The 19,912-nt window shown below is 35.9% G+C and overlaps 2 protein-coding genes across 3 annotated transcripts; both read right to left on the bottom strand.

The window, feature by feature from the left end:
• Positions 1-4,762: 4,762 nt before the first annotated feature.
• Positions 4,763-9,402, bottom strand: LOC128210217 (uncharacterized). The gene is made up of 4 exons (XM_052914418.1): positions 9,121-9,402; positions 7,185-7,253; positions 6,644-6,835; positions 4,763-6,143 (listed from the first exon to the last, which is right to left on the bottom strand). The coding sequence occupies exons 1-4, from the start codon at positions 9,167-9,169 to the stop codon at positions 5,911-5,913; spliced, it is 543 nt and encodes a 180-aa protein (XP_052770378.1). The 5' UTR covers positions 9,170-9,402; the 3' UTR covers positions 4,763-5,910.
• Positions 9,403-11,697: 2,295 nt separating this feature from the next.
• Positions 11,698-18,875, bottom strand: LOC128212008 (transmembrane protein 272-like). Of its 2 annotated transcripts, XM_052917220.1 has the most exons (5): positions 18,699-18,875; positions 16,092-16,160; positions 13,774-13,965; positions 12,603-12,836; positions 11,698-12,046 (listed from the first exon to the last, which is right to left on the bottom strand). In XM_052917220.1, exons 1-4 carry the CDS (start codon positions 18,745-18,747, stop codon positions 12,604-12,606), a joined length of 543 nt encoding a protein of 180 aa, XP_052773180.1. In that variant the 5' UTR covers positions 18,748-18,875; the 3' UTR covers positions 11,698-12,046; position 12,603. The 2 variants fall into 2 exon arrangements, with proteins under 2 accessions (XP_052773180.1, XP_052773179.1); XM_052917219.1 differs by having other exon boundaries at positions 11,698-12,836.
• Between the last annotated feature and the right edge of the window lie 1,037 nt (positions 18,876-19,912).

The following is a 19,912-nucleotide window of genomic DNA, read 5'->3' as shown; positions in this document are numbered from 1 at the left end:
CTTTCAGAAAGTGACTGCCAATTAAGGTCACTATAAAGTTTTTCAATTGAGACAAATTTCTTTGCATCGTTGCCGTTTATTGCTGCTTCATGTTGTATCTTGTTTAGGTCCTTTTTTGTTTGCAGTGCAGTTGACAAAGACATTATCGTAATAATCAAGTAGGGGTCGAATAAAAGTAAGACGTTCTTACTTTAATTGACTGCAGCCAAGTCTTATGAACCTGTAAGGCCAGTTCTGAAATACATAGGCAACAGTAATCTTTTGAATTGTTGTACCGAATCAGCAGACTGTAAACTACGGGCAAGTGAGTTCCATGAGCGGGTGAAGGTAGGAATTAGAGAATTAATAATACACCGATGCTTTACACTATATAAGTGGAATATCTGCGGAATTTCTTAGATTGTGTCTAGAATCTTGTGGGCATACATGAATCAGTTTTCGAAGGGACTTATATTGCCTTTTTTAAAACATAAAATAAGCATGTGGTTGGATCTTCTTTCAAATTGGGACGGAAAATTAAGTTCGCTTTTAAGTTTTCTATTAAGACTAATTTCTTTGAACCGGTGCCGATAATTTCTTTGAACCGGTGCCGATTCTTGATGTTGCTTGTTGTATCTTGTTAAGGTCCTGTTTTTCGGTTGCAATGCAGTTGAACTTGACTAAGATAATATCGTAATAGTGGTCGGATAATAGTCTACGATCAATGGTATATTTAAGTGTGCGTAAAATGTTAATGCCCACTCATGCCTTTTCTTTGATATAGTCGGTATGGGGTGACCAAGAACCGTCGCTTGAGAGAACCATGCCAAAATGTATCTTTGATGTATTTTCAGCAATATTATACTTGAGCAGAGTTAAAGTGTGATGAAGAGGTCGACGAAGTTTCATTGAAACGATCATAGAAATTGTTTTCTGTGGATTAAATGAGACTTATCAGGAACCCGCCTATTTCCTAAAGTTTTGAAGATCACGACGAAGAATGGAAGCAGCATCATTAGGAATATATATCACCAGGAATAAACTGGTGTCGCCAACGAAATACTAATTGGTGCATCAATATCACGAACTTTGTCGTTATTATAGATGATAAAGATCAATGGATCTCATATAAGTCGAACCCTGAATTGTTACGAGTTGTTTTCTATTCTGTTGGTAAATACCCAATGAAAGAAGTATATTTTCACGGAAAAGCAGGTAATGTAGACAGAAAGCCGGCGTGCCAAACACGGACGAATGCTTTGCTTATGTCGCAGAAAACTAAACAAAATCATATATAATCATATTCTCAGCAACAATATTCTTACTGTCTTTCAGTCTTACTGATCAGTACCATAGTGAAGAAATAGATGATAAATGTAATTAGCATATTGGATAAAAAATATAGGATGAATTGGTAAGTTTACGGATTAAAATTCAATGGTTCATGTAAATACCATGTCTCTTATACCACTTTTAAAGAAAACAAATAAACAATACTGTCATAATGAAAATGCCAAGATAATACATGACATTTGCATAGCGACTAAGAAGTATGGTAAATATGCAAGTTTAAGAATTCAACTTTCAATTGTTCAAGTAAACAGTATCGTTTCTTATAACATTTCAAAAGTAAACAAGCAATGTTTTTATGAAAAAGCCAATTTATAATACATGAAATTAGCATAGTGAATAAGAAAAGTTGACAAATGGGCAAGTTTAATGATACTTTTCAATGGTTCATGTAAACACTAAAGTATGTATCTCCTACCATTTGAAGCATAAACAAATAAATAATAATACCATCTGGAAAAAGACAAAATAAAACATTACATACGCTTAGAGAGTAACAAATTATGATAAATAAGCAAGTTTAAGAATAACATTTCTAATGGTTTATGTACAATCTATGTTTCTCATGCAATTTCAAAGCAAACAAATATACAATAGGGAATAAGAAAATTAGATAGAAATGCTTCAATAATTTTAATTTTCGATAAAGCATGGTTAAATATTCAGTGTGCACGCATCTAAAGTATCAAAATAGACACACCATATCGTACAATAGAATATAATGATCGTGCACTCGTGCGTGAAAAAAGTATCTATGTAACCACTTATAAGTTGAGGACACTGATAAACAAAAGTCTGAGTCACTTTGGTCAAGAGTGTGCCGCAGACACTTTGGCGACTTCTGCATAGGAGCGAGTGGATATAGTATAAAGTTCATAATGAGAGGCTATTACATGAACGTTGTCCAAACTTTCCTTCACCAATATGCTACCATTGGACGACCATGCGCCAAGAAATGGTTTGCATTTGACACATTTCTTAGCTCCAAAAATTGCAAAGTGCATGTACGCCCGGGCGAACTGGAGTATGCATAGGTACGCCCCCAAACTGCTGACTTTAACTGCAGACTTTATTGGTAAATGTTTGAATATAGCTATTAGTTAAAACGTTTGGAGGTCAAGCGAAATACCCAATATTCACAACTACAGCATCAGCGACATTCATATAATTCGCATCATTCCCATAATTCACGAAATCCACAGCTTTCGCAATATTAAACGATACGCGATATTCAAACCGATTGCGACATCAACATCATTCGTGACTACAGCATTTGAAACACCCATAGCATTTGTGACATTGGTAACGTTCGCGACAAACTAAACGTTTATGTATTTAACATCCCGACATCGATTGCATTCGCGGCATCCATAGCAGTCGCGACATTCACAGCAGATGTAATATCCGAAGCATTCGTGACATTTATAGCATTGGCGACATCGAATGGATTCGCGACATTCACAGCATTGGCAACATTCGAAGCATTCGTGATATCGACATCATTCGCGGTGCTCCAAGCATTTGCGACATTCACTTCTGCGACCACGAAAGCATTTGCAACATTTAAGGCATTCACGCCGCATCTACAGTTTTCGCAACATTGACAGCATTGGTGACATCCGCAACATTCGCGATATTCGTAATCGAGGCGATAAACGCAATTGTGACATTCACAACATGAGTGGCATTCAAAGCTTTCCCGACATCGACAACATTTTCAACATTCAAAGCTTTCGTGACATTCATGGCCGAGACATTCGTCTGCTTTCGAATCTTCGTTTGAATGCGCATACATTTTATGTCGCAACAAAATATCGCATTTTTTTGAAACTATAAAACAAATATCACAATGATACATCGCAACGAAATCCATTTTAGTGCTAATGAGGAGGAGGGATTGAACCATTCAGCTAAATACCTACTGAGAACGATGTTTTCAGACTTATGAAGTTTGTCTTTGCCTTTTATGCCTAGATGGTACCACCTTTCTAGGTTTCTTTTACCCTTATTTACGAATCATCCGCCCTGGAAACTCCACTCCTCCGTGTTTATTTGCTGGCTTCTTCCATTCTTTGTAATTCCAAGTCGATCCAAGTCACTTTAGGTTCCGACTAATGATCAAGCATTCTTTTTGGCGATAGCTGTCGTTTGTTAAGTCGGGAGGGTCATCCGTATATACAGTTCGGACAGAGGCTCATATCTTTTTCGAGACTCACTGCTTTTAAATTTCTTCCTCATCTTATTTCCTTGAGTATCAGATTTATTCATTTTTTAACTATAAACTTTAAGTACGTGACTACATGACATCTGAACACTCACTGAGGTTGAAAACGTTTTGTCACTTTTGTTTATAGCAGCATCTTTAACCGCGCCTGTTTGTACCTAGTAGTTTTCAGATGAAACAAAAAGGATTTCCGATTCTGAAACGATTGTTCACAGCATATACAGTACATGTGTAGGAATAATACGCGATGTTTCCCACGCTGGATGGTGAGTATCGTTCTCGTTTCGCACACGTTTCTCGAAGACAATTTTCAACTCGTCTGAACATTTCATTTTGATCACTATCAACTTTTACCTTTAAAAGAGTTAACTTATTGAAAAGAGATGTTTGGTTGAGATTGTTTTGTTGACGGACATCTCATAGTATTGAAATGTAGCATTGGTCGTCTGTATTACGGTGAGTTGACGGATAGTTTCTGCGCGCAACGCATAGCTCTTAAATTGGTTAATTTAAAAGACGATACATATACAAACTTCTTTTTATAGCATAAAAGGTTTAAACATTGAACATTATTGAGGGCACAGACCTTTTGTGGGTTTTCGTAAATCGTAAACAAACTGCCAAACTATGCTGTTTAGTAATGTAGGAGATGCGTTGCGCATAGAGTCAATGCTTTGTATTCAGTGGACGCGTTTGAAGTGAGTGCTGTATTTTTCTCTTCGTTGGGACCTTATTTAAACGCCCATGTGGCGTATGACAGGACTTGGGAAGAGTTTTGATATAGGCACATCCTTCTTGCTTCATTTGATTTACAGCTTATAACATGTAAGCAAATAGGTTGTTTATCGCTCCAACGCTGTCAAGCGTCCTCATTTCCTGAACACTTGACTTTTTAGTTAAATCCTTCGGAAATGATATTTATTAGTTTCAGACTCGAGTTTCTTAAAATGTTTTTACTCGATATGAAACTCCCTTAGTTAATTTAATCACATACTTCCCTGGTATGGCTCGAAATCATACACGTTTTCAAGACTCTTTCACAAACATTATCTCATATGTTGATATACATTTTGGTCCACATTATATAGAATGATTTATGTGTTAAGGGGAAAAATGTAGCTGAGTAATTACTCAACATATATAATTGTACTGAGTTGCATCGTGCATAAATAATGACCTTTGTCAAATTAAAAAAACAACAACAACAACTGGTTTTTGTTCTAAAAAGTACAAAACACTATTTATTTTTCACTACACGTGGAATTTAAAACTGTACTCGGTTTACTATTATGTCGGGAATCCTAATACCGGCTTCTCTAAGTGTAAATAACGTCTGACCTCAAGATCTGATATACTATTACAGAACACGTGTAATTACTCCTCAGTGATGATTGCAGAGTAAGAACCAGTTTGAGAATTCTTGTTTATCAACAATGATTATACCAAAAAAAAGTAAAAAGGTTAACTACTAGTATTTAAGTTTTGGAATATTAATATTACATGAAAACAGCCATACATGATCGTATATATTTGCAAAAGGAGTACGGTTTATACAATACTTATGTGAAAAACTACAGAAACAAGCTCAGTAGCCAAAAGACATAGACCACAAAAACAAAAAATCACATACAAGAAACATGGAACAACAACACAAAACTCCATAAACAGCAAAGTGCATATATAGTATATAAAAAAACTAGGTATGTTTATCAAGGATTGTTAGGTACCGCCTTTGAACGGTCAGTAAAATGTAAATTTACTGGGGGTTTAAACCAGTTTACGTGCACAAACCTCACTCTTATCCCAACAATCCTGAATAAAGAAAAAAACGTAAAAGGTAAATCTTATCAAAGTATGCATTAACTTAAGGAAACTTAATAATAAAACAAATAATAATAAACTAATGTAGGGATGTATTCATGTTCCAGCTCGCTCTCAATATAAAGGGAAATACAACTGACATCCTTCAAATGGCCTCCAAAGTCTGGTATTTTTTCAGGAACGACACAAACAAAGTTTGGCTAAAGTATTTTAGCAAGGTGTTTGATGCTTGTATAAGTACAGTCGAAACCCGTTGGTTCGATATCGCTTGGTTCGATATCGCTTGGCTCGATATTCTCGTTTGCTCGAACTGTATGTCAAGGATCGATTTTGTTTAACTCTATGTAGGCGATCCCGCTTGGCTCGATATTCGCGAGGCTCGAAGCATTTTGACCGATCCCTGGACTATCGAGCCAACGTGTTTCGACTGTAAAATGAAAGTGAAACGAATAACTCAGATACAAGATTAACACTAGTATATCTATACGCAATCATTGTGTATGGCTCATAGGCTGCACACACCAAGCACACCGTCTTTAGGCATGCTCATAACCTCTACGAGAGGACCGATTGCAAATTTCACGCACAGAGCAAAATATGATGATAAACCAGAGTACAAAGAAAATCCAGTCGAGTGTGACCATGGCAAACGCGAAGGTCAAGGTCGGCTTGTGGCAGTCTTGAGAGCATCCCGTCGTAACGTTGCCAATACAGGGCACGAAGTCGTTTTTGTTTACCGTTCCGTATGTGGGGTACACCCACAACGATCCTGAAAGTGAAGAATATAAATATACATAATAAATCAAAGTATAAATACATTTAATAGACGAATATGCATATTGACGTCGTGGGCTAAAAGAGATTTGGTTACACTAATTTAGCTCATGAGTTTTGAAGAAAACTAAGTTATCCAATACTTTTTAAAGACGATTTTTTACTTTAAAATAACCTTATTCAACAAATACATCAGAAATATTGAAACGAATTAAATCAAAAGCAGAATTTACAAAAAAAAAAAAATCGATGCGTAAAAATGGTTGTCTACTATGTGTATATGTGTCGTGGTTTCTTGTTTGTTCATTGTCCTATTTGGTTTTATGCCGTAAACAATTAAGGTTTTGACGACTGGAATTACTGAAAAACGCTTCTTTCTCAGAAGAGCCCGGTCTAAACCATAACACGTCATGTGCCTTAAAAGGATCAGCCTCGCCGCGCTACTACTATCTGGATTTAATTTATTAGCATGAGGGTCGTTCAAAATAAACATACCACAAATGAGCCAGGCGAGGTTGAAGAGCAGTCCTATGATCCCACAGACACTGCGCACGGTACTTCGACTCTCTTCACCGTCCTCCCCTTGTTTACTCGCCGAACCACCAAAGAAGATTGGAGCAATGCCGCTCACTATCAGCCAGATAGGCACCTTGTCTTGTAGAGGACAGTCGTGGAGATGGATGGCTCCTGGGTGAATAAGTCAATAAGTACATGATACAGCGATACCGAGTCAGTGACTGCGGCTATTATTAAGGCCATCCCGAATTCTCATTACACAAATCCAGGACTATTTTGGCCATCCCGAGTCAATAATATCAGATCTCAATACAGTATATTAAAAAAACTCTATTGACCATCCCGAATTCTCCTTACACTAACCTATTACTATTTTGGCCAACCCAAATCAATAATTGTGGTTCTAAATACACTAACGAAATAAGTCAATAATTATATTGGACATTCCGAGTGCGGTTTCCCTTGCGCCTTCTCATGTTTATATTATATAGTCAATAATAGTGGTTGTCTTGGAACCTACCCATGACTATTTTGGCGATACCGAGTCCAAACAGCGCAAAGACGATACCCACGATACAGCAACAAAAACCTGTATTGAAAAACTCAAAGTAAGCTAAAGAATGCTTAATTAAACTAACCAGTTAAAAACGAGGCTACGTCCTGTACACTGTAGACCAAATTGAGGCTATTTTGTGTACACTGAAGTCAAATTTGGACTATTTCTTGAAAACTTTAGTCAACATTGAGGCTAGTTGTGTACACTGTAGTAAGAATTGGGACTAGTTCGTGTACATTGTAATCAAAATTGGGGCTAGTTCGTGTACATTGCAGTCAAATTTGGGCTAGTTCGTGTACACTGTAATCAAAATTGGTGCTAGTTTGTGTGCGCTGTAGTCAAAATTGAGGCTATTTCGTGTACACTGTAGTCAAAATATTGGCTAGTTCGTGTACACTGTTGTCAAAATTGGGACTAGTTCGTGTACACTGTAATCAAAATTGGGACTAGTTCGTGTACATTGTAGTCAAAATTGGGACTACTTCGTGTACATTATAGTCAAAATTGGGACTAGTTCGTGTACACTGTAGTCAAAATTGGGACTAATTCGTGTACACTGTAGTCAAAATTGGGACTAGTTCGTGTACATTGTAGTCAAAATTGGGACTAGTTCGTGTACATAGTAGTCAAAATTGGGACTAGTTCGTGTACACTGTAGTCAAAATTGGGGCTAGTTCGTGTACACTGTAGTCAAAATTGGGGCTAGTCCGTGTACACTGATGTCAAAATATTGGCTAGTTCGTGCATACTGTAGTCAAAATATTGACTAGTTGATGTATACTGTGGTAGTCAATCTATTGGCTAGTTAGTGCATACTGTAGTCAAAATTGAGGCATTTTCGTGTACACTGTAGTCAATATTGTGGCTAGTTCGTGTACAATGTAGTCAAAATTGAGGCTAGTTCGTTAACTGTAATAAAAAAGCGGCTAGTTCGTGTACAATGTAATCAAAATTGGGGCTAGTTGTACACTGTTGTCAAAATCTGAGCTAGGTTGGGTACACTGTAATCTAAAATGGAAAGTATATATTATTTCCGTACGCTGTAGTCTTAAATTTGAAAGTATATATTATTTCCGTACGCTGTAGTCTTAAATTTGACTAATTTGTGTAATAATTTTAACTAACATTTTGTTAAAACCGGAAAATAATCTTACTGGTCAATGTTATAATAGCAATTAACTGCTTAACTCAAACCACGATTGTAATATGTGTGCTCATTTAATATGTTTACGGCTAAATATACAACTCCGTAGACATCATGACTAATGACAACACTACAAGTATGTGTTCATTTAAGTGTATTGCATCATGGTTTCATTAAAACCTGCTATTTTTGAAGCAGGCAACAGTTTATTCATAGTTTGAATAGTTTTCATTTATTTAAACCAACAAGACTGATTTAATGCTGTATTTTCCAGACTTGAATCGTATGACGCATTGCTCATATGATATAAGTGGAATCCCATGAGATAAAAATAGATTTAACTAACTCAAGGACGATCGAAATAAACATAAAACAATCAAAACACAATAGACCTCTTATGTATGAATACACTCAAACTTAAGATAACACAACGGATGTGTCATCTTGTGCTTTCATATAAAATGTAAGCTAAAAATGACATCCGTTATTAATAAGTGAACAATATATCAAAATATATACATGTTTATGTATCATTTATTTACATACAAATATTGCCTAGCTATGTATCTATAATATTACTATTCATTTTACAAACATTTATGTAACCGCTATACATTTATCATTTTCTCATTGATGGCATCATGTTATGCCGTTAAATTATCAAAATTATTTTATTCGAATAAATCTGCACCATATTTTTTTCAGACGTAGCGATAATAAATGCAAACCTATCAAATATAATTTAAGCCAACTCACACGCTGCTCCACAGATTGCCAGCCCTTCTCCACTTCTTCCTTTCCCCATGTTTATATTTTCAAAAAAATAAATAAACAAACTTATTCACAAATATTTATAATCGAAACTAGAATATACGCAGATATCCTGAAACCAAACTTATAAGCGTGAACTGTGTGATCTGTAGCGTAAATACTGCTCGCGCTTCGCCTGTTATTGAATCTGCACACTAATAAAGTGTCCATATAGAGATTATAAAATACTGATCATTGAAGTAGTCTAGTTTCGTTTTCGCAATGATTTGCACAGTATGGTATAAATATTTGGCAAGCGTTCAATAACATATTAAGCGTCGGAGACATATTAATTTCGTTCCGGATGGTTCGAAGGCTACATAAAAGTCTGCTTTGGTTTCAATACATGCACCCTTCCATAAATAAAACTGATAAAATGTTTATTTAAACTGCAAGAATACGCATTGAAATATTGCGAAAATATTCATTTCTAAAATCACTACGAGATTATTTCAACTCATAAGAAAAAGGGCACAGTAATTTTACCTCCCTTATGAGTTTTGCAAAGTGAAAATTAACAGTTTTTTAGCTACTTTAAACACTGGCAGTATAACTTGTAGGGTGATATATTGATGTCTGATTGTGCATTTCACGGTTTGAAATAGGTATTTGGCTCATTTTTTTGTGTCTGAAGTGCCAAATCATATCATTTTGGTAGCGTATAAAGAGATAAACAACGCATATGAGAACATAATTATAATGATTTTAGACTATCGTAGTCTGGTGTATCAAACTAAGTAGTCAGTCACTTTATAGGCAATAAAGTGTACATTTGGTATTATTTTGTGACTTATTTCAATTATATATGTTATGAGTGTTAATGTGATACAACATATGTTATGAGTGTTAATGTGATACAACATATGTTATGAGTGTTAATGTGATACAACATATGTTATGAGTGTTAATGTGATACAACATATGTTATGAGTGTTAATGTGATACAACATATGTTATGATGTTAACACACAATCATTATACATTTCAAGGTACCACATTAAAAATTTGCTTTACATCTTAATCACTGCACCATTTGTCATAAAACTGAGCCATAAGTGGAATATTTTAATCCTACACCAACTGTAAAAAACTGTACCATAATAGTATGTGAACTTGTTTGTGCCATGCAGCATATATGAAAAGATTATGCAACATTTGTCAAATTTAAAATCTAAACATTTGTTGAAACTTGGTATTTTCATCACAGAAGTACGGTTGAAGACGATTAGGTAAAGCGTGCATCATATGTGAAATTTAATCCACCAAGTGTAAAATATCGCTGTCTTCAATATCATTGTCATCGTCGACGTCGTCGTTTTCTTCATCTTCAACAGTGGCATGATCACCACGACCACCATTATCCCCATGATTATCGGCATCAATATAAGTGTATATGTGGAGGAATAATTGATCGTTCATATGAGTGTATTAACAAAGTTTAACTTGTATTCGCATTCTTTTTATTCATGCAAACCATTATGCATACGCAAATGCAACAAGGATCTGAGACATTTTCGTGTCCAAATTCAATCAAGGACGATAGATAGATAGATAGGATGGATGTCTACCGTTAGAATACATGTTATGTAAGGGTGACAGTATTAGAAATGAGAACAGTAAATAGATAATACAAGGGGAAATAACAATATTATATAGCAAAATGTTGAAATGTCTATTTTATTCCTTCTAGTAATTTCATAATAATATTTAAGAGTTAAGACAGTGTTCATTTTAAGTAAATAAATGAAAATTGGGAGATAATTTTGCAAGAATAGGTGCGAGAGTTATAGTTCTTGACCAGTTAATATTTAATCATTTATTTACCAGCCATTAATGAACTTCCTGTTTTTAGGGTCCTAATAAGACTCAGATAACATCTTAAAGGATGTAAATGTACACGGAGAAAGGACGTTAAGTAGAATAAACTAATTTCATTTTTCATAATTATATTATTACATGGAATTTAAAACAGTGTACTCGGTTGAAAGAGCACTTCATAATTTTCGAGAGACTTGGGCCAGAATGTGTTTCTTCCACAATTTAATCCTATCACGATCACTAATAACCACTCGTTAAAGTGTAAGTAACACATGCTGTTGAGAAACCTCTAATATCATATAACTGAACACGTGTAATTGATTAACAATAACACAATGGAAAATACAGGGACAAGCCCAGCAGTAGATAATAAAAAAAACAAAGGGAATTTAGGGGAATTAGGCATAAAGACAATGCACTCTTGACACAAACATATTAACATCACAAAATACAAATATTTTTTTTATACACATGCACAAATACAAACACCACAAACAAACCATAATCTCATCAAAATTGCCGTTGAATGAAGGGATAACCACCGTAAAACGGCCAGTGAAACAAGATATGTAAATCTCACCAGACCAGGTATTGATTGGAATTACAACGTACTAACAAATCCGAACATGTCCTGCTCTGTGTCAAGGTAAAATACTCCTGTTTGAAAATTCTTGTTTATCAACAGTGGAAAAGGGTAACTAATAGTATTGTTTTGAAATTTTAATAGTAAAGAAAAACAGGCATACACGGTCGCATAAATATACAAAAGTAACAAGTTTACAAGGAATACAATTCACTTGTTTATGGTAGAGTTCGCAGGTCACAATATGCAGGGAGAATACAGCCGCTTTGAACGACATCATGCAGATGGTCTCCGCAGTCATGGCTTCTTTTCAGGAACGACACAAGCAACGTTTTGGTGAAGTTTTTGATGTATGTACAGAAACCAAATTACTGAAGTATCTTAAGTTTAAATAGTTCCTTTTCCTTATATTCAACAATTTCCTTAACGGTTTTATTTCACTGGTAGAAAGTGTCATGCTAAGTGTATATTCTGCAATCAAAATATGGTCACTTAAAGTCTTAAAAATTAAAACGCCAGTTTAAAGAATTAGTTTTTTTTTTAAATAAAAGAAATCCAAATTTAACACAAAAGTTAAAAAAATGTTAACCATTTCTTAAAGCTACACTCTCACAGATGTACCATTTGTACAACATTTTTATTTTTTGTCTTGGAAAGAGAAAAAATTTACGTAAATATCTGCAACCCAATGATGTAAGATTGCTGACAAAAATCAGATCGTAGATTTTCATATTTCCGTTCGAAAATTAATGTTTAACTAACGGTTTAAGAAAAATGCATAAAACATCAACTTTTCGAACTTAAATATAAAAATCTGCGATCTAATTTTTGTCAGCAGTCTTATATAACTGGTTTCCATGGGTTGTCGCAAAAAATGGCTCGTTCCAAGACAAAAAAAAAGTTGTCACAACGTCCAGGTGTGTTTAGATACAAGAATATATTATGAAACGAAGACTCATTACACAAATACTAGATAACACTTGCATACATATACAAAATCATTGTGTTTGGCTCAAAGAATACACACACTAAGCACTTATCTGCGCCCCACCACGTGACCGAGAGCAAATTGCACGGAAAGAGCACAATGTGGTAATACACCAGAATACGAAGAAAATCCAGTCGATTGTGACCATGGCAAACGCGAAGGTCAAGGTCGGCTTATGGCAGTCTTGAGAGCAGCCCGTCGTAACGTTGCCAATACAGGGCACGAAGTCATCGTTGTTTACCGTTCCGAACGTGGGGTACACCCACAATGATCCTGAAAAAGAAGAAAGAAATATATTATTAGAAATCAAAGTATAAATACATTTAAGAGACACATATGGATATAGATTTTCGTGGGCTAAAATGAGTCCTGGCTAAATGCACTGAGTTCATCATAAATAAGCGGATATTTGTTTTGCAGGAAAGTCATTCTTTTGTAATTTCATTAACGAGGGCTAGGCAACCTCGGAGATAGTATTCTCTATACAAAAAGATATCAATAATATAACTCGAATATGGAAGGTTGTGGTGTGTAAGCTTATTTATACTCGCACTAGGGCCTTGCCCATTCGGCGAGTGCTCCGTTGAGATTGTTAGTCATTTTCGATTGGAGCATAGTGCACAGACAGAATGTAACCCTGGTTAGAGCTACCCTGGTTCTTTAATGTGCACCAGTGTATAGCACTGTCACACAGGATCCCCATTTAACGTCCCTCCCGGAAAACGATTAGTATTTTTAGTGATGCGAGGGGGATTCCCCTGAACTGATAGTCAAGTGAGCTTCCATTAGACCAGGGATCCGCCACTAATATGGAAGGTGCATGCGATAGCTAACAAATACTTGTTTTCAAAGTATACATCAGATTGCTACACTATACGATATGCTGAAACGGATTCGAACGAAAGCAGAGCTACAAATTTTCACTGCAATTAGTTGAAATGGATGTCTATTATGTGTTGTGTTTATGTGTTGTGGTTTCTTGTTTGTCGATCGAATTGTATTTGTATGCAAATAAACAAGGTTTGAAAATCTCGGCTAACTCCTGTAGTTTAAAAAAATCAAAAAAATCTTAGAACTTTAGAAGAGCTTTTGCCCAATCGCCCGGTATTACCACAAGTAAAACAAGACACCTCAAAAAATAAGCCCTGTTGTTCTATCACTCTCTTAATTGAATTCTTAGTCAGTGGGACTTTTAAAAACAACACCATACCACAGATGAGCCAGGCAAGGTTGAAGACCAGCCCTATGACCCCACAGACGCTGCGCGCGGGACTTTGACTTTCATCACCGTCATCCCCTTGTTTACGCGCCGAGCCGCCAAAGAAGATTGGAGCCACGCCGCTCACGATCAGCCAGATGGGCACCAAGTCTTGTAGAGGACAGTCATGAAGATGGATGGCTCCTGTAATATTTGATTTGAGTGAACTAGTAAATAAGTAAACGATACAGTGATACATTAAAAATTAAATTATTGTACTTGGACAACACCAGTTATGAATTCCCTACAAAATACACGCAGGGAAATCGCCGAATGGAACCCTGGGGGCAGTTTTAATAAAAGATGTCAGTCGTCCGTAACTGAAGTTATCTTAAATATGTATTAACGTCACAAATGCCAATACACCGACCTTTTCTTTCCACAACTTCGTGTTCGATTCAAATGTTCAATTCACTTCAACACGGAGAAAAATAATAAACCTATGCTACTAGAATAATTTCAACTTTCGACTACAATCGACTAAGATCTTTGTTGCGGACGCGATCCCTGCAATGGTTAAGGACCATTGTTTCTCCGTTTTTATTGAAAATACGATTCAGAATACGTGTAGCTGATCAAACTCCACGCAGAGGTTACTTTCATTGGCGTGCAATAATCAATGAGATCACGCGAACCACTTCAGCAAAATCACGTGACATCATTAACCAAGTTCAAATTTGCTTTCAATTGAAATAAAATTCATAATTATCTTTGAAAACAACTATTTTCCGAAGTAATTTACACACAAATAGATCATCTCTGCTTATTAAGGGAGATCACTGCTTGCTAGACAGATATATAACTAGTATCCTAGTATACTTATTTATAACAGCTCGATTGTAAATAAGCTATCAACTGATATAAACTCGTTTTCGAGGCAGTTTAATATTGTGTTCTTTTTGAGAGGTTATAAGATACATCGAGACCAAAACCTTTTGGGTTAGATGCGGAAACCTATACCAATTGACTATTATCGTCCATTCACTATTTAAAAAATAAATGTATAACTGCGGTTCTCATTGCTTTACAAAATACTTTTTGGCCATCTCGAGTCAATAATTGTGGTTCTCAATACAGTTACCTAATACGTTTTTTAGCCATCCCGAGTCAATTAAATCAGTTCTAATTGCGCCTTCCCGTGACTATTTTCGCCAACAAGAGTCGATATGGTTCTAATTGCCCCTTCCCTTGTCAACTTTGGCCACCCCGAGACAATAGTGTGGTTCTTATTGCATCAAATGTTTTACAATCCTTAGTGAACATTTGTGGTCCTCATTGCCACAACCAATGAAAATTTAAACCATCGTGAGTGAACATATGTGAATCTCAATGCCACTACCAGTGACTAGTCGGCCATCCCGAGTCAACACTTGTTGTTCTCATTGCATCAACCCATGACTATTTCGGCCATCCCGAGTCAACAATTGTTGTTCTCATTGCATCTGCCCATGACTATATCGGCCATCCCGAGTCAACAATTGAGGTTCTCATTGCACCTACCCATGACTATTTCGGCCACCCCGGGTCAATAATTGTGGTTCTCATTGCAACAAACCATCACAAATTTGGCGATCTCGAGTCAATAATTGTGGTTCTTATTGCCACTTCCCGTGACTATTATGGCCATCCTGAGTCAATTATTGTTGTTCTCATCGCACACCAACAAAAATTTGGCGATCTCTAGTCAATAATTGGAGTTTTCATTGGTCCAACCTGCGACCATTTTGACCATCCCGAGTCAATAATTGTGGTTCTCATCGCAACTTTGGTGATCTCTAGTCAATAATTGGAGTTTTCATTGGTCCAACCTGCGACCATTTTGACCATCCCGAGTCAATAATTGTGGTTCTCATCGCAACTTTGGTGATCTCTAGTCAATAATTGTGGTTCTCATCGCAACTTTGGTGATCTCTAGTCAATAATTGTGGTTCTCATCGCAACTTTGGTGATCTCTAGTCAATAATTGTGGTTCTCATCGCAACTTTGGTGATCTCTAGTCAATAATTGTGGTTCTCATCGCAACTTTGGTGATCTCTAGTCAATAATTGTGGTTCTCATCGCAACTTTGGTGATCTCTAGTCAATAATTGGAGTTTTCATTGGTCCAACCTGCGACCATTTTGACCATCCCGAGCCAATAATTGTGGTTCTCATCGCAACTTTGGTGATCTCTTGTCAATAATTGTGGTTTTCATTGGACATACCTAGTCAATAATAGTGGTTTTCACTGCACTTACTGATGAAGTCAATTAAAGTTTTCATAGAACCTACCGATGACTATTTTGGCGATCCCGAGTCCAATCAGTGCTAAGATGATACCCACGATACAGCAACAAACACCTGCATGGAAAAACTGAAAGTAAGCCTCAGTGGTCTTAAACAAAACCATGCTATTTGAATTAAACAGTTAAATAAACACAGGGATATTATACGTGTATATGTAAATGACTGAACTGACCGAACATTTGTTGAGAGATGAGTAAACAGAACAGTTGGACTCCATATTTGTCTATGTCATAACGCGTTTATATCAATTGGAAATGGTTTTGCTTATTTGAACATCCAATTACTTTCGGTTCGGTGTGAATGTAAAGCAATCAATGTAAGAAACGTTATTTCATCGACCTAAACGAGGTACCTACTTTATTTAGCGGTATCAATTGAAGGATTCTACATAACTTATGTAGACTCCATTCAATTCAAGACATAAGGCGTGTACACTATGGTGTAATTTGGGTTAAAGCATTTCATAGTAGCCTTTATGCACACTGTAGCTTAAATGGGGCCAATTCCTAAATTGGGCTAATTTGTGTAAACTGAAGTCTAAAATGGGGCCAATTTATTTACACTTAAGTCTAAACTGGGGCCAATTTATGTACAGTGAACTCGAAAATGGGGCCAATTTGTGTACACTGTAGTCTAAATGGGGCCAATCTGTGTACACTGTAGTCTAAATGGGGCCAATCTGTGTACACTGTAGTTTAAATGGGGTCAATTTGTGTACATTGTAGTCAGCAGTTGGGTCAATTTGTGTACACTTTAGTCTGAAATGGGGTTAGTCCTTTATATACACTGTAGTCTATATTAGGCAAATTTGTGTACACTGTAGTCTAAATTTGGGCCATTTTGTGTACACTGTAGTCTAAATGGGGCCAAGTTGTGTACACTGTAGTCTACAATCGGGCTAATCTGTGTACACAGTAGTCTAAATGGGGCCAATGTGTGTATACTGTAGTCTACAATGGGGCCAATTTGTGTACACTGTAGTTTAAATTGGGCCAATTTATGTACACTGTAGTCTAAAATGGGGCTAGTCCGTTACACTGTAGTCTAAATCGGGCCAGTTTGTGTACACTGTAGTCTAAACTTGGGCCAATTTGTGTACACTGTAGTCTAAATGGGGCCAAGTTATGTACACTGTAGTCTAAAATGGAGCCTCTTTGTGTACACTGTAGTCTAAATGGGGCCAATTTGTGTACACTGTTGTCTAAAATTGGGCCTATTTGTTTACTCTGTAGTCTAAAATGGGACCAATTTGTGTACACTGTAGTCTACAATCGGGCCAATTTGTGTACACTGTAGTCTAAATGGGGCCAATTTGTGTACACTGTAGTCAAAAATGGGGCCAATTTGTGTACGCTGTAGTCTACAATGGCGCCAATTTGTGTACACTGTAGTCTACAATTGGGCCAATTTGTGTACACTGTAGTCTGCATTTGGGCCAATTTGTGTACACTGTTGTCTAAATGGGGACAATTTGTGTACACTGCAGTCAAAAATGGGGCCAATTTGTGTACACTGTAGTCTACAATGGCGCCAATTTGTGTACACTGTAGTCTCCAATTGGGCCAATTTGTGTACACTGTAGTCTACAATTGGGCTAATTTCTGTACACTGAAGTCTGAAATGGGCCTATTTCGTGTACACTGAAGTCTGAAATAGGACTATTTCGTGTACACTGAAGTCTAAAATGGGGCTATTTCCTGTCCATTGAAGACCTAATTGGGGCTAGTTCTTGTTCACTGCAATCTGAAATTGGACTAAGTTGTGTATTGCTTATTAACATTTATGCAAATAGTGAAAATAATCTTAATTAGCAATAAACTGCTTTACCCTAACCAAGATTGTATTCATTAAACGTGAGCTGTTTGAATTTATTTACGGCTAAACCATATCAACTCGTATACATGTATACACATTATTGACAAATCATTTCATGATTTTATGCTTTATTTGTTTCTGAAAATATTTTCTTCACAGAATGTATAGCTTTCATTTGTTAAAAAATATCTAGATTATACTGAAGAATGCGATGATCATGAGTTCTCATATGATATAAAGGGAAATTATTTTTAATATTCCAAAAAGATAAAAAAAAAAGATACAGCTAAAACAGACGGAATTTGATGCATCTTCCATCCACAACGAAATATACATTAAAATGACTTTTTCTTATCATTTTTTTTAATTCAAACACATCTTGTCAATTTTCTTTCGGACATCGTTCCATTCTTACATCTTATTACATCTAAAAGAAGAGGTCAACATTTTGTCTTGTCTAGTGAAAATGCAGTTTCACTCAAGTTTTCAAATACATTTATTCCAGTAAATCAGCAGTAAGCCGTTATTGATTTAAATCAAGTGAAGCGGTCTATAAAAACAGTGGATGCCAATTTAGAACGTAGTTTGAACAAAAATTTAAAAAACAATAAAATGTTGAAGTATGTAACAACACAAAGTAAGTGGTAAGATTTAAAGCGAATTTGTTTTTTCTTATGACATTCTTACAACGTTTAACCATAACTAAAAAAAGAAATGCAGCCCTGTTAGACTTAATCAGTGTGCTAATTCAACAGAAATAAATATAAGTCAACTCACACGCTGCTCCACAAAATGCCAGCCCTTCTCCACTTCTTCCTTTCCACATGGTTATATATATATGTTCAGTGAACTAAACAAGAACACTCTAATATTGCACAAATAATTATAATTGAGACTAGACTAGAATATGCGTAGAATATCCAGAAACGAAACAAATACGCGTGAATTGTGTCGCTTTAAAGGTACTCGCTCATGTTTTGGAACCAAAAGTTAGTTTTCCTGGTAATGCATATGAAAACATGTAGTTTTGATTAAGTGAGGTACAAACTCACTCCGGTAAAGTCGAGAAAGAATTGAAAAACCGACACGGAAGGCACAAGGCCACGTGGACTCTAACCAAAGTTGAGGACATTTTGACCTCATAACAATACATTGATAACATAACGTGATAATGTCAGTAAACCAATCACACAAAAACAAAGCTGTAACTAGGTGATTATTAGCGTTGTTAACGCTAATGAAAATAGTGGTCTTCAAAGACGATATTTGAGCAAATACACATGTATCAGCATTTGCTGAAGCTTTTGGTATCTTAGTTTTAACACTCCTAATGATTTGCAACACTTTATTTCGTCATACAAAAGAAGTGCATTTTACAAGTCATGAGCGAGTAGCTCTAATACTATTTCACTTGTTATTGAATCAGCACAATACTAATGGTGTGTTTATGCGGAGTAGACAACGTGCAACAGACTGATCACTGCAGCAGAATGGTTTCGTTTTTGTAATATATATATATTCATGGTGTAAACAGTTGGCAAACATTCAATAACCGTCGGCAAAATATATATGAAGCGTCAGAGATATATTTGTGTCAGGAGTCGCAGAGGCTGCATACAAGTTAAATTTGAATTCAAAATATATAAACATAAATAAAACTAATAAGAATGTGAAGTTATGCTGCTAAAGTTTTCATTATAATTTTACGATAATGATAATTTTAACTTCAACTGACAAGAAAAATGGTCGCAAGAAACATATAATGGAGACAACAAGAGCAAAACAGGCTACGCAGCATATTTCTTCCCCTACATTATGGTTTTTGCAATGAGTTTATGCCTCCACGGTTATTTAGCAATATAGAGCGTTCACTGCATTTATAATATGATAAATTGTTGCCTGATTGTTCGCTGTGAGTTTTACCACAATCATTTGTCTCACTTTGAGGGTCTAAATTGTTGAATTATATCATTTTGATGACACATAATTAG

The sequence above is a fragment of the Mya arenaria genome, chromosome 12 (genome assembly GCF_026914265.1).
Source record: "Mya arenaria isolate MELC-2E11 chromosome 12, ASM2691426v1".
Lineage (NCBI taxonomy): Eukaryota > Metazoa > Mollusca > Bivalvia > Myida > Myidae > Mya > Mya arenaria.
Note: the sequence above shows the minus strand (reverse complement) of the source record. Positions and strands in the feature narration are given on the sequence as shown.

Coding starts and splice junctions, on each gene's coding strand:
- LOC128210217 (XM_052914418.1), bottom strand. CDS start 9,169: ATGGGGAAAGGAAGAAGTGGAGAAGGGCTGGCAATCTGTGGAGCAGCG. Junction 7,254..9,120: donor GGCAATCTGTGGAGCAGCGT/GTGAGTTGGCTT, acceptor TTTTCAATACAG/GTTTTTGTTGCTGTATCGTG. Junction 6,836..7,184: donor TATCGCCAAAATAGTCATGG/GTAGGTTCCAAG, acceptor TTATTCACCCAG/GAGCCATCCATCTCCACGAC.
- LOC128212008 (XM_052917219.1), bottom strand. CDS start 18,747: ATGTGGAAAGGAAGAAGTGGAGAAGGGCTGGCATTTTGTGGAGCAGCG. Junction 16,161..18,698: donor GGCATTTTGTGGAGCAGCGT/GTGAGTTGACTT, acceptor TTTTCCATGCAG/GTGTTTGTTGCTGTATCGTG. Junction 12,837..13,773: donor CCTTGCCTGGCTCATCTGTG/GTATGGTGTTGT, acceptor CTTCTTTTTCAG/GATCATTGTGGGTGTACCCC.